The sequence below is a fragment of the Raphanus sativus genome, chromosome 6, assembly GCF_000801105.2.
Source record: "Raphanus sativus cultivar WK10039 chromosome 6, ASM80110v3, whole genome shotgun sequence".
Classification (NCBI taxonomy): domain Eukaryota; kingdom Viridiplantae; phylum Streptophyta; class Magnoliopsida; order Brassicales; family Brassicaceae; genus Raphanus; species Raphanus sativus.
The window spans coordinates 2,354,986-2,368,278 of NC_079516.1; the positions used below are offsets into that span (position 1 = coordinate 2,354,986).

The 13,293-nt window shown below is 38.7% G+C and overlaps 6 protein-coding genes across 7 annotated transcripts; all 6 read left to right on the forward strand.

The window, feature by feature from the left end:
* Positions 1–171: 171 nt before the first annotated feature.
* Positions 172–924, forward strand: LOC108807510 (receptor-like protein 31). The gene is given in 3 exon segments (XM_056989445.1): positions 172–285; positions 288–686; positions 688–924. Coding segments are annotated over 3 exon segments (729 nt in total). The 3' UTR covers positions 904–924.
* Positions 924–2,747, forward strand: LOC130496897 (receptor-like protein 31). The gene has a single exon (XM_056989538.1). It carries the CDS (start codon positions 966–968, stop codon positions 2,376–2,378), a length of 1,413 nt encoding a protein of 470 aa, XP_056845518.1. The 5' UTR covers positions 924–965; the 3' UTR covers positions 2,379–2,747.
* LOC108807217 (chaperone protein dnaJ C76, chloroplastic) lies at positions 2,742–4,182 on the forward strand. 2 transcript variants are annotated; one of them, XM_018579475.2, is made up of 7 exons: positions 2,742–2,994; positions 3,073–3,159; positions 3,245–3,282; positions 3,371–3,450; positions 3,536–3,616; positions 3,723–3,798; positions 3,902–4,182. In XM_018579475.2, the coding sequence occupies exons 1-7, from the start codon at positions 2,788–2,790 to the stop codon at positions 4,044–4,046; spliced, it is 714 nt and encodes a 237-aa protein (XP_018434977.1). In that variant the 5' UTR covers positions 2,742–2,787; the 3' UTR covers positions 4,047–4,182. The 2 variants fall into 2 exon arrangements, with proteins under 2 accessions (XP_018434977.1, XP_018434976.1); XM_018579474.2 differs by having other exon boundaries at positions 2,744–2,994; positions 3,690–3,798.
* Positions 4,183–4,491: 309 nt separating this feature from the next.
* Positions 4,492–6,792, forward strand: LOC108806992 (microtubule-binding protein TANGLED). The gene is made up of 4 exons (XM_018579218.2): positions 4,492–4,809; positions 5,206–5,348; positions 5,462–5,520; positions 5,608–6,792. Exons 1-4 carry the CDS (start codon positions 4,717–4,719, stop codon positions 6,696–6,698), a joined length of 1,386 nt encoding a protein of 461 aa, XP_018434720.1. The 5' UTR covers positions 4,492–4,716; the 3' UTR covers positions 6,699–6,792.
* A 1,073-nt stretch (positions 6,793–7,865) lies between these two features.
* On the forward strand, positions 7,866–8,939 carry LOC108809235 (cyclin-P3-1). Its single transcript, XM_018581380.2, has 3 exons — positions 7,866–8,165; positions 8,247–8,489; positions 8,571–8,939. Exons 1-3 carry the CDS (start codon positions 7,993–7,995, stop codon positions 8,791–8,793), a joined length of 639 nt encoding a protein of 212 aa, XP_018436882.1. The 5' UTR covers positions 7,866–7,992; the 3' UTR covers positions 8,794–8,939.
* Positions 8,940–10,083: 1,144 nt separating this feature from the next.
* Positions 10,084–12,311, forward strand: LOC108809579 (O-fucosyltransferase 23-like). The gene is made up of 2 exons (XM_018581720.2): positions 10,084–10,490; positions 10,779–12,311. Exon 2 carries the CDS (start codon positions 10,859–10,861, stop codon positions 12,173–12,175), a length of 1,317 nt encoding a protein of 438 aa, XP_018437222.1. The 5' UTR covers positions 10,084–10,490; positions 10,779–10,858; the 3' UTR covers positions 12,176–12,311.
* Positions 12,312–13,293: the final 982 nt, after the last annotated feature.

Below are 13,293 nucleotides of genomic sequence, written 5' to 3' on the forward strand. Positions count from 1 at the left end.
ACGGACCATATAGAAATTGTTAAGATTTGAACAAATCAGCTCCAAAGTCAGTCAGTCCATACGAGTTGACGCAAGACTTGCAAAAGTCAAAGACAATCTGAGTTTTTTCTCCTTATTATCATATATTAACCTATTACTTACCCCACACAAAACTCAAACAAACCAAAAAAAATGGCAATGATGATTCCAAGCCAATCTTATAGCTATTCTAGCATTGTTTCCTTGTATTCCCTCTTCTTGATTTCCCTCGTTCTACACACTCTTGCTTCTCCTACGTTCCACCATTTTGCCATCACAGCCAGAGAGATGCTCTTCTTGAGTTCAAAAACGAGTTTCACTTACCTAATGATACATTGTTGAGTTCATGGAACAAGAGTAGTAGAGATTGCTGTTCCTGGAAAGGTGTCACGTGCCATGCTAAATCTGGAAAGGTGATTTCACTTTACCTTGATAATACCATCCCTTTAAACAACTCTTTGAAACCAAATAGTGGTCTTTTCAAACTTCAACATCTTCATAGCCTATCCCTTAGAAATTGTAGCCTCCATGGAGAGATTCCTTTTTCTTTAGGAAACCTTTTTAGACTCACACTTCTTGACCTTTCCTATAATTATTTTCTAGGTCAAGTTCCACCTTCATTGGGAAACCTTTCTCGTCTCACAGTTCTTGATCTTTGGGGTAACAGAATTAGTAGGTCAAGTTCCACCTTCACTAGGAAACCTAACCCAACTAAGATACTTGATCCTTTCACACAACAAACTAAGTGGCGCTATTCCTTTCTCCTTTGCCAATTTAACAAAACTATATGAACTCAACCTTCATAATAATTTCTTGGACTCCACGCTTCCTGACATGAGTGGGCTACATTTACTGGATCATTCCCTACTTCTTTATTCACAATAACTTCTTTAATATATGTCAATCTAGAGAGAAACCATTTCAAGGGACCTATCAAGTTTTGGAAAATGTCTTCATCATCTAGGCTTCAGTTTCTAAACCTAGCTCAAAACAACCTAGATGGTCCAATCCCGAAACTGATATCTCGATATCATAACCTAGAAGAGTTACATCTTAGTTTCAACAATCTCAACGGGTCAATACCAAAGTCTCTGTCGAAATTATTGAAACTAGAGTACTTTTGTCTTACCAACAACAACATGGAAGGGGAGGTACCAAGTTGGATATGGAGATTGACCATGGTTGCACTCGGTAACAACTCTTTCAACAGTTTTGGAACATCGTCATCACAAGCTCTCGATGAAACACAAGCGATCAAGTGGTTGGATCTTAGCTCCAATGCTTTCCGAGGACCGTTGCCTCATTGGATCTGCAACCTTACGTCACTAGAGATCTTGAACTTGTCCAACAATCTATTCAACGGCTCTATCCCTCAATGTCTAAAGAACTCCACAGCTTCTCTCACAGATTTGGTTCTACGCAACAATAGCTTCACTGGGATGATTCCAGATATATTCGTTAACGCCACCAAGTTAATATCACTTGACGTCAGCCGCAACCACCTGGAAGGAGAGCTTCCAAAGTCCTTGGTCCATTGCACTCGTCTCGAGCTTTTGAACGTGAGAAGCAACAGAATCAAAGACACGTTTCCATTTTGGTTAGGATCTTTGCCTTCGTTACATGTCCTCATCCTCAGATCAAACAAGTTTCACGGACCACATGTATCTACAAAGTTTCAAAGCTTAAGAGTCATTGATGTCTCGCATAACGAGTTCACAGGAGCGCTACCATCTCTCTATTTCTCCGAGTGGCTTGCAATGACCACGGTGAGCATTGAAGAGGACAGTTTTATGATCTCTAACGTTCCTTACATGGGGAAGGTTCTGAACGCTACTGCCTTCTACATTAGCTCAATGGAGATAGTTAACAAAGGAGTAGAGATGGAGTTTAAACGGATCAACCAAGACTACAGAACCATAGACTTTTCTGGAAACAGTTTCTCTGGGAACATCCCTGAATCTATTGGACTACCGAAGGAGCTGCGTCATCTCAACTTGTCAGGGAATGCATTCACAGGCAGCATACCACAGTCACTGGCTGATTTGACCAAGCTTGAGTCGTTAGACTTATCCAAGAATCAGTTGTCAGGTCAGATCCCTCAGAATCTTGGTAGTCTCTCGTTTGTGTCGACAATGAACCTCTCTCATAACCTTCTTGAAGAGCCAGTGCTAAGAAGCACACAGTTCCAAGGCCAAAGCTGTTCTTCGTTCATGGATAACCTCAAACTATACGGTCTTGAAGACATATGTGGAGGAGAAAAACACGTCAAGAATCCTGTATTAGAAGAATCTGAGCAAGAGGAGCAAGTGATTAACTGGATAGCAGTGGTAATAGCCTATGGACCTGGTGTTTTCTGTTGATTTGTGATCAGACATATCTTCACTTCACACAAACAGAACATAGTAGTAACCAAAAGTGTTTGTTGAACACCTTCTCTTGTTGTTTCTCTCTTACATGTTACATCTACAAGCAGAGGCTACATATGATTTTTATATTTGAATTGTTTCCTTTTATGGTAAATGAAAGGTTACAGACCTGATAAGAATCCAATTCCAGAGGGCTCTATAAACTTTGATTTTGGTAGCTGAAGACCCTCTAAAACTTTTTGTCTTTATTTTGGTAGCTTAACCCTCTAGAGGAAACAGAGGCTTGCATTTACTTTGGTAACTGAAGACTCTCTAGACGAGGAAGAGGCTTATGGTTTCGTCTCTTTGACATTTGTCTGGTCATCAGTTAACGAATCTAAAAACTGTATGAAGACGGAGAGAAATGGAATGTTTCCGTGTATCTCCTTGGATTCCCAAGCTCTCTTTCTTCTCCACCTCAAGAAACTCAACTTCTCATCGATTCATCATCCCTAGTTGCAGAGAGAGAAACAGAGAAGGTCATCCACTCTACAGCTCTTCACCTTACTCTATACTCGGCGTGGAGCCAAACTGCTCATCTCTCGAGCTAAAGGCAGCTTTTCGTGCCAAGGTATGTAAAGATCGATCTTTGCTTTTATCTTTTTGGTGTTTTCATTGTCTTGACTGACTTATGCGCCTTTTGTAAAAGGTGAAACAATACCATCCTGATGTAAACAGAGAAGAAGGAGGAAGCAGTTCTGATGTTATGATTCGTCGTATAATCCAAGCTTATGAGGTAGGTACTTACTACTACTACTAAACCTTATTCTTCATTTCTGAAAAAAATGATTTTGTGATCACTAATAGTATTTCATTTGCAGATGTTAACAAACTCTAGCCGAGCAGAGATCATTGAAGGGTATATTATTACACCACTCTCGACAACTTTTCTCTTCATACAAAAACAGAGTAACAAAGTAATGTTTTTTTTTCTTTCCTGACGACAGAGAATGTTTGGACCCTTTTGATCATCCAGAGTGTGAGGTACTTGATGTGTTTGTGAATGAGGTCCTCTGCTTCGGAAAAAGTACAAAAACTCTTCCTTGGATTGAGCTGTATTTTTTTTGTTTGCTCTGTTTCTTCTTCAACATGTGTTGTTTCTGTGCCCACAGGATGTTCATACCCTTGTTTTAAGACAGCATCTCATGTCTTTTCGTGTGATTCAACTGGCACAGCTCGAGCAATGTCTCAAGGTCTGTGTATCCTTTTGTTTCCTCTGTATCCGCCTTCTCCATATAGCTTCCAATATATGTCTATATTGACCAGGGCATGGTGAAGATTACCGTGTACAATCTGCAGTTAATCAGTGCCCTAGAAACTGCATACATTATGTCACACCTTCGCAGAGAATTATTCTAGAAGAGTTACTAGACAGGTATCTGATTCATTCTCTCTATATCACATCCCTCTTGAGACATTATTCTATGTGCTTGTGAATGTTCACTAAATAGTGGCATATTGTTCAAATTTCCGTACAGTGTTTTGGACAAGCCTTATGATTGTTCTGCGGAGGCAGAGTTGCTCTATGCTCTTATAGTCAAAGCTCAGTTTGAGAACAACAGGTACCAGAAGCCAAAGAAGAAACAACCTGAGTCTTCAAGCAAACATGTAGACTGGCTCTGAAAAGTTAGGAGTTAATCCGAGTTAGTAATTAAGTATCTCTTCTTCATGAATATGCATTCTTGACCAGAGTCTGTAATATAGTCCTTCCAACTGAAAAAAAAATGGAAACAGACGCTATCAAAATGTGTTACCGATACTCTCTCACGGAAAGGCTGAAATATATAGGTACATGTTTCTCCGGGCCCGGGCCCAGGCCCAGGACCAAATGTGAAGGATCCAAAAATCTAAGACCCTACCCAAAGTTAAGAGGTCCAAAACCTAAGCTTAGGCCCAATATGTCACTATAATCTGTAGATGTAAGTCTTGGAAACTGAAAGGTATTATTACGTTGATACTGAAGTTATAGCCACTAAATTATTTGGGCCTTTTAAAAGTAGCCGTTACGTGTAAAATAGACCGTTGAACCAAAATTAAATAAAATAAAATAAACGAAAGATCCGTTACGAAAGTAACCTTCTTATCCGCTCTCCCTCTCTCATTCCCCGTGCCTGGCTGACTTTACGTTCCGACAATCACTAGTATCAGACAGAAGCAAAGTTCGAAGCTGAGGATTCTTGTTCCTGTCCGAATGTTAGAAAAAGTCTAGAGAGAGAGAGAGAGAGAGAGATTGACAGATCTGTTTTTTTTCTAGAAGCCAAAGAGAGGAATTCAAGTAAAAGGAGTATCGAAGATGGTTGCAAGAACCCCACAAAAGCAGAGGAGAGTTATAGCGACGCTGGAGCTTCCTCTAAACTCAGATCTTCTCAAGGAAACAATCAACAAGGTATCTTGGTCTAGCTTAAATAAACATCATTAGCATAAAGTTTAAGACTTTTTCCTTCTTTTTTTTTAATTTAGTTTCTTACCAGAATCTGCAAACGCTCCTCAGGCTCCTTCCCATTATGCTTGAAACTTTAATTAACTAGTACACTAATCGAACCCACTTGCTAATAACTAGTGGGTCCAAACTTGTTATAAAGATCTTTCTTTTAACTGATTATAGCTAGTGGGTTAGTGATTACAAGAGGATCTTATGTAAGTTTTCATTAACCTTCTTGTTGATACCTAGAGGAAGGAACATACATTTACTATCTTTATAATTACTCAGCTATAAGACAATTTAATGGGTTTTCATTTGTCTGATTTTTGTCAATTTTTGGTTTTTATGATATGGTGAAAGGTTGATAAATGTATGGAAAGACTGCAAGAGCTGCAATACACAATAGCAGGTGGAACCAAAGTTATCTCTGGTGTGAATCTTATCCCTAGAAGCACTAGAACTTATCTCAAGACTAGCCTTAGATGCAAGCAAGAAACCTTAAGGTAATCCATAAGAAGAAAAAAAAAGCTTAAACCCTTTTTACTTTATATAGAAACATCTCTGTTGATCCAAAAACAGAAACTTTATCTCCCTTGTTATCTCATTTTTGTTGTAGGATCAAGAATGCTACTAACAAGAAATCTCCAATAGGAAAGTTTCCAGCTTCCTCACCAGGTAAATAAATCTCTATTCATTTGTGTTGAAGAGTGTTGATTAGTTTCTGCAGATTGTGCAATGTATAATGTTTTTTTTCTAATGCAGGAGACTGGAGGAAAATGTCACTGCCAGCAATGCTACTAGGAGAGACGGTAAACGAGATCTTACAAGCCTCACAGGTCACCAGAGACATTGTAGATGCCCTTGCACCAAAGAAGAGCAGAAAGTTCAGGGGATCAACAATGCCAGAAGAAGACGGTTGCCCTAAAACACCTGAGACTCAACAGCAGAACTCTGAAGCTTTCAGCAGCAATATCAAAGCGAGAAGGAATAAAGAGAAGCAGAACAAACGGCCAGAATCAAATACTCCTGCTTCTGTTCATAAGGCACGTTCAAGAATTGTGTTCAAGATAGTCTCTCCACAGACAAAAGCAGAGAAGATGGCTCAAGGAAAGGGGAGTGGTGAGAACAGTTTTAGGCATTTGGCTAATAGGGTTTCACCAAAGCACAAACCTTGGGTTAAGAAGGCCGTTCTTTTCCCTAACCCTCTGTTTATTTCCGGTTCATCTACGCAACAAGCTAAGTTCAGTAGAACTATGTCTCCGGTCATAGCCAGAAGTGACATAACCAGCAGCAAGAACAGATCTACTTCCACATCAGCATCCAAGTTTCAGGTCAAGATCAAGAGCCCACCTAAAGTTTCGGTTTCTCCTAACAGAACCGGAAGTAACTTGGCTCGCAAGTCACCTAGAGGCTCCGGTTCTCCGACAAGAAGTGAAACCTTAGGGAAGAAGTCTCCAAAGCTATCTACAGCTGCAAAGCTGAGAAGATCATTTACTCCTACGAGAAATGGAAGTAACGTGGTTCGCAAGTCATCCCTTTCTCCAAAGAGAGTCACGCTTCAAGCATTTATTTCCCCATCAAGAAATGGTGACGTGGGCAAGAAGTCACCAAAGCCTTCGATTTCTCCGACTAGAATGAGCAAGAAGACGACAACGCAGAAGCTATCAACTGCAGCAAAGATCAGGAGGTCATTTTCGCCATCAAGACTAGCGATGAGGCTGGTGTCTCCGTTGAAGAGTAGGAAAAGTGTTGGAAAGTGTGGTGGTGATCATGATGAGATGGGGATGATGGTGAGTGGCTTGAAACAGCGTCCGGTTATGGTTCCTAAGAGGTTCTCGATGGGGAGAATCTGATTAGAGAGACTTTGAAATGTAATAAGATATTTTTTTTAGTAAAAAGAAAATTCTTTAGTTCTTTTATCAGTTTATTAAACTATTGAAGAGTGAAGACCTCTAGGAGTTTAAGTGTGTGAAGTATACATAGACGCATGAAAACATAAAATAACTATCATGTGTATGGTCTTAGGAGAAAAAAAAACAAAAAAAAAATTGCAATATATAATAGATGGATTATTGTTCAATCACACTATGTTACAATCCCTTATTACGAAATTCAATTAATTGTTTAATAGTATGATTCTATTAGTTGAAAGATTTTTGAAAATCTAACCTTTCATGAAACTTTTTAGTGTTGTCTAAAGTTTGGCTACCAATTCGGCAAATTACATCCTTTTGCTTTTTAAGTTGTCACTTCTAGGTTTATCTCTTGCCTTTTCATGACACATAAAAGCAATAAAGATAAAACTTGATTAATACTTTCATTCTTGTTATCTTTGGTATGTTCTTCCTTCTTTAATTATCTTTAAATCTCTCTAATTAATGTGTAAACATGCCTCTTGGAGTTTCTTGCAAGTTCAAATGGCTTAGACAAAATGACTGTTCGGAGAGCTAATGATACCAAATTTACAAACACAGATACAACCGCAGAAGAAGTGTTTAGAATCATCATAAGGTGTATAATAGTAGACATGGATGATTTATAATAAAAGGGGGGTTTTTATTTTATCACTAACACGCAAAATATTACAAAGAGTTTAAGAGACTCTTACGATTTAACTCACTCAACTCAATTAGTTTGGATCACAACTCAATTACCAAGCCGTTTTTTATAGTACAAGGCTTATAAGAAATATTTTGTAGAATATTCTTTAGATATTTAATACACACTACACATGTCATATCATACATTACACACTGGTATTGATTCTTTTGGCTAATATATGTCATCTATTGACATAGATAATATAGAAAATAAGAAACCTTAACATATATTTGGCTCAAGGATTACTAATATGTACATATCCATGTTTCAACTTGATTTTTAGGATTCATATGGATATGGTCCTATGACCAAGCTGTGGTTAAACGTCCAAAACAAAACAATCATAGGTCCCACAAAAAAACCCTACATACACAATAATACACATCTAACTTTCCCTCAAAGCAAAGAATCTAAAGTTGCAAAAACTTTTAAAAGAATCCATTCAACTTTGCTTCTCCCATTCCACTTACATTCCCTGTGCAATCTCAAGCCAAGAACAACCATAGAGGTTTTCAAAAGCCTTCTCAATTCTGCTTCAACACAAAAATGGAAACTTCTAGCAACGCCACCAACTCATCTCTCTTCCTATGGTTAGGTCTTATAGAAGATTATGATCCGCCTTCTACTTCCACCTTTCCTCGAGTCATCACCCTTCTCGCCTCAGCTCTTGCAAAGATGATTCAAAAGAACGAAAAGCCATTCCACACAAGACGCAACAAGTTCCGATTTTGTCAATATGTAAAATTGATCTCTATATATCCTCTCCGATCTCATGTTTGAATCTCCCTTGTGATCCACAGGGGCGAAGAGATCACTATGTTCCATGGCTCAAGAGCACCGTCGATGAACATCCAACGCTACACAGAGAGAGTCCACAGGTACGCTCGGTGTAGCCCTGCCTGCTTCGTTGCAGCCTTTGCTTACATCATTAGGTATCTAGAAAGACCGGTGGCTACAAGCATGACTCGTCGTCTCACGTCGCTTAACGTTCACCGTCTTCTCATCACTAGTCTCTTGGTCGCAGCCAAATTCTTGGAGCGCAAGTTAGTACCTTCTTGACTAAAACCTAAAAATCTGCTTATTCTATTTGAGTATAATTAAGCAGAGCTTTTATTGGAGTTTAGGTGTTATAACAATGCTTATTATGCGAAAATTGGAGGAGTGAGCACTGAAGAGATGAATAGGCTGGAGAGAACGTTCTTGTTCGATCTTGATTTTAGATTAAATATTACAGCAGAGATGTTTGAGAAACACTGTCTCATGTTACAGAGACAGACGGTGCCTTGTAGTTCAAGAAAACTAAGAACAGCTCTTGGAGAGGTAACCTGTGGCTGCCAAGCGATCTAACATATACAAAGCCCATGAGATTTGCTTAGAGATCTTCTTTTCTTCAGTACTACGTTTTCAAACTAGTGTATTTTGCTCATGACTATTTGAAGAAACAGATCAATGTGAACTAGTCAAGTTTGGAATCAAAACGTTTCTTTTCCTAATGGAACCATAACCATCAAAACGTTTCTTTTCTTGATTGATCCATTGGAAAACATGGCGATGAAAAATTAAATTTGGGCTACTAAGGGCCTGACTGGTGTAACCGCAGCGGTTGCGGAAGTTTGCGGGTGCGGGTGGTTGCGGTTTTAAGCGTTTTCTAGAGATTTGTACGACTGGTACAACTGTTAGAAATTGTTGCGTTTGCGGGACTCTTATGACTGGTAAACTACCAAACGCAACATCTGTTAAATAATAATTTAACAATATTTACATTTTATGTAATTATAAAAATATTAAAAATCATAATAATATGATAAATATAAAATTTATATTTATAAAATCATATTATTCAATTTTAAAAATTTATAGAAAATATTTTAGTTTTGAATTTTTATAATATAAATTGAAATATAATATGAATACATTTTACAATTTCTATTATTTCAATTGAAATTTTTTATTGGATATTTTTAGTATTATTTTTATTTATTCTGTTTTTAAAGAAAAAAAATTTACCCTCCCGCAACCGCCCGCAACCGCAAACGCTAGCTGGAACCATTTTTTTTATTTTAAGAGGTTCGGAGCGGTTTGAAGCGATTTATAGCATTTTCTGTGATTGTTTCGAAACGCCAACAACCGCTATGAATTGCAAAAGCTGCGTTTGCGGGTGGTAGCAGGAAAACCAGTCAGCAGCTAAATGCTGGTGTGAGCCCTGTCCCTTTATTCTATTGTTGGGCCAAACCCGACCCAGAGATCATGAGTAACGAAGAACCTTAAAACAAGATCGACAAACGAACAAACAAAGTCCATAGCAAATGCTATTATTGGACAACGGATATATGAATATTGCAATTAATAATAACACTTAGCATAATTACAAAAATTATTTTTATCCTGAAGTAGCTTCCATAGTGGTGCTCTTGCGTTTTTGACGGCTACGGCTAGTGACTGAAGACTATCGACTACGCCGTATGAACACGGTGGATATATGTTATGACGCAATAGAAAATCATGCGTTGAATACGGCGCAACGCTAAAAAATAATGATAAAGTTTGAGGACGTTAACTAAAAGAAAAAAACTCATAATTGAATAGAACGCGTGACATTAGAAAAGTATATATTTCACCAAATGCTTACCAGATTACTGAAATATATTAAATCCAGTTCTTTACCTTTATTCACAAGATTTGTCGTTAAAATCTTCCCCTTTTGCACTTTTCTCCGTGATTCTGCTCTCTTTTATGTTCAAGAAACTTCCTCATATCCCGTTTATCTCAAAAATAATATATGCTTTAAAACTCATCACTTGAAACCTCAGTTTGCATATTCTTGTTGTCAGTGGTTACGATTGGCTCGATTCTATTTATCTGACATTTTTTATTAGCCTTTTTGGATTCTCTCTTTGCTTTGCTTTAAAGCTTTCTCCAAAAAAACCTAATAATCCGTGATTAGAGCGATTTTCGTCAGTTTTTAAAAAATTCCAGGTTTATTATTCTTCTCTTAATCACGGTATTGGGAGATTAGGCAAAACAAAACCAGAAATTAAAGCAAGGTATTGCCAAAATTCTCTCTCTCTCTCTCTCGTCTAGGGTTTTTAGTTTGGCTGGTTGGTTCCATAACATCCTTCTTCTGATTTTCACCTACTTAGACCTAAAAAGATGCGATTTTGATTTAATCCAGATCATTTAGAGATTCAAAATCCTGCATGTCATGTTCTGGGACCGATTCATCCAGAGTTCCAGACCCATATTTTAAATAAAGTTTGCGTTCCTCTGCAATTGCATGCATATTTCTTTTGGTGGGTCTGATTACTCTGTTTTAAAGCTCTGTTTTGTTTTAGATTCATGCAGGTTATCTGACGTTGTCGTCTCGACCAAGGTTTTGAGGTTGAAGAAGAAGCTGAATCTGAAGTGATTAGCGATGAATTCTCCGTTTAGTTCCAAGAATCTAAGACTCTTTTCAAAATCCATCGCTTGCAAATGCCTTGTTCTCGTTGGCATTGCTCTGTTCTGCAAAGCTCTGTTTCTCTCTTACTCGCCCAGTAATGCTCTGAACAGTAGTAGCTCCTTGTTTCGAGCCCGGTACATGTCAGACTCCTCCTCAACAGACGGACTCAGAACCAACAAGTTCCTCGAGGTTCCTCAGATCGTATGGGGATTAAACAACCAGAAGATAGCTTTCGCAAGAGCCTGCTTGACGGCAAGAACGATGAACAGAACACTTCTCATGCCTAGTCTAAGCGCTTCCTTGTTCTACAAGGAAGTAGACAAGCTTCGTCCCATCCCCTTCGATAAAGTGTTCCAGTTCGAAAGATTCAACTCTCTCTGCAACGGATTCGTGCGGCTCGCTCGATTCTCTGACGTTAGAAACAGAACGCATTCGTTTGATCTAGAGAAAGGTAGTGGAAGGAGATGGACAGTGGAGAGAGACATGGAACAGTTGAAACAATCCGCACGTAACGGCTCCATCGATGAGTTTGAAGTGGTCCGTGTCACAGGGAAAAACCCTTTCTTGTGGCACGATCACTGGCCTGTTGAGGACTATGCTAAGGTCTTCGAGTGTATGGTTGTGGTTGATGAGATCTCAAGAGAAGCAGATAAAGTCGTGATGAGAATCAGACAAGCAGGGGGGAATAGAATCATGACGGGTCTTGTCCCTTTTGTTGCGGTTCACATGAGGATAGAAATAGATTGGATGATACATTGTAAGAAGCTAGAGCAAAGGCTAAAGGTTTCAGAGATTTGCAGTAGCAAAAGAGAGATCATGGAGAGAGTAGGGAACATATCTGGTTTAAAGTCTCCCACAGTTCTTTACCTAGCAGTAGCTGATAGTCTTTTGGAAGAGAAAGACAAAGAATCATCGGTCTTAAATGGTTGGAGAGACGGTTTAGTACCTTTTGAGAAGAAGAAGCTTGGGGTTAAAGAGGAGGTTTATGGGAAATATTCGTATTTGATACAGTCTGCTATAGATTACGAGGTGTGTTTAAGAGCTGATGTGTTTGTTGGTAATAGCTTTTCTACTTTCTCTAGTCTCATTGTTCTTGAGAGGACTCAGAAGATGAGAAGGTTAGGGTTTACTAGTTCTTGTGAAGATGGTGAGAACGAGTGGAGATCGTATGCATATAATCTTGCTGGAGAATCAGAGAGAGTTCCAAGGAGATGGATGACTAATATGTCTCATTCTAGCTTGGAAGCTATTAGCTATGGCTCTAGTTCTGTTTCTTGTTCAAGTGAGTGAAAGTTGACGCTTAAGAGTTAGGTTTTGGTATTTTTATACAATTCTTTTATTTTTTTTTGTGGTACAAAGTTGTGTAGATGATTAGATCTTCTTTACATCATTTTGTTCTTCAATTCTGTCTTCTACTAGTAGTTATTGTGAGTAAACAAAAATAAAATCTATAGAAAATAATAACTTGCTTCTTAAACAAGGCATCCATGAACAAATAAGTCAAAAACACAATCTCTCCATTACAATCGAATCTGCAGGTTTGAATCTTTCTTTAGCAGCTGTCTCAACCATGAATCCACACATATTATGATGAGATACAGAAGCATTTGACCAAACATTCTGGAAATCCAAGAATTGATTAGCTTGAGGCTCCTCTTCTTTGACTCAATCTTTGGAATACACAAATGAGGATGCTCAGCCGCGGTTAGTATCTTGCGAAACAAGTTATCGAAATCTCCAAGTTTGGAACTGATTGGTCATTCCAAAAAAGGCAATCCAGTTGCAGCCAAATGGGACGAAAGCTTCTCAGCGAGAAAGAAGGTTACCTTCTGTTACAAAGGCGAGTATCTTCTCGATTCCTGAGAGACGAAAGTGAGCTCTGTTTACTCTGTTTTAAAGCTCTGTTTTGTTTTTGATTCATGCAGGTTTCTAACGTTTCCTTCTCTCGGCCAAGATTCTGATGTTGGAGAAGAAGCTGAATCTGAAGTGAATAGCGATAAATTCTCCCTTTAGTTTCAAGAATCTACGACTCTTTTCAAAATCCATCGCTTGCAAATGCCTTGTTTGTTTAAGGTGAGTTTGGTCAACAGAAAGTAGAAGAACTCAAGAGTGGGATGAACAGAGACGTTTTATTAGAGTCGGAATAACGAGGGTACAAAGAAAGCCGGCTAGTCGATGCTCGGTAAGCTCCTAGCCGGAAGTACAAGAGAGAGCGGCGAGATACAAAGAGAGTAATGGAAAACCCTAATCTAGCCGCAAGTCTGTGTGTCTATCTGGTCATGCCCTTCCTTCCTGTCCTCAACTCCTTATATAGTCTCTTAGGTCGGTCAGTTTTGACCTAATTCATCCTTTTTACTATGGGCCTTTCGACTTGCAGGCCCAATCGGGACGACTGTTCGGCCCGAGCC

What these genes read in the sequence shown, in the direction of transcription:
- LOC108809235 (XM_018581380.2), top strand. Translation starts at nt 7,993, where the DNA reads ATGGAAACTTCTAGCAACGCCACCAACTCATCTCTCTTCCTATGGTTA. An exon ending in TTCCACACAAGACGCAACAA is followed by an intron (nt 8,166 to 8,246) that starts GTTCCGATTTTG and finishes TGTGATCCACAG; the next exon opens with GGGCGAAGAGATCACTATGT. An exon ending in GCCAAATTCTTGGAGCGCAA is followed by an intron (nt 8,490 to 8,570) that starts GTTAGTACCTTC and finishes ATTGGAGTTTAG; the next exon opens with GTGTTATAACAATGCTTATT.
- LOC130496897 (XM_056989538.1), top strand. Translation starts at nt 966, where the DNA reads ATGTCTTCATCATCTAGGCTTCAGTTTCTAAACCTAGCTCAAAACAAC.
- LOC108806992 (XM_018579218.2), top strand. Translation starts at nt 4,717, where the DNA reads ATGGTTGCAAGAACCCCACAAAAGCAGAGGAGAGTTATAGCGACGCTG. An exon ending in TCAAGGAAACAATCAACAAG is followed by an intron (nt 4,810 to 5,205) that starts GTATCTTGGTCT and finishes ATATGGTGAAAG; the next exon opens with GTTGATAAATGTATGGAAAG. An exon ending in GTTTCCAGCTTCCTCACCAG is followed by an intron (nt 5,521 to 5,607) that starts GTAAATAAATCT and finishes TTTCTAATGCAG; the next exon opens with GAGACTGGAGGAAAATGTCA.
- LOC108807217 (XM_018579474.2), top strand. Translation starts at nt 2,788, where the DNA reads ATGGAATGTTTCCGTGTATCTCCTTGGATTCCCAAGCTCTCTTTCTTC. An exon ending in AGCTCGAGCAATGTCTCAAG is followed by an intron (nt 3,617 to 3,689) that starts GTCTGTGTATCC and finishes TATATTGACCAG; the next exon opens with GGCATGGTGAAGATTACCGT. An exon ending in CTAGAAGAGTTACTAGACAG is followed by an intron (nt 3,799 to 3,901) that starts GTATCTGATTCA and finishes ATTTCCGTACAG; the next exon opens with TGTTTTGGACAAGCCTTATG.
- LOC108809579 (XM_018581720.2), top strand. Translation starts at nt 10,859, where the DNA reads ATGAATTCTCCGTTTAGTTCCAAGAATCTAAGACTCTTTTCAAAATCC.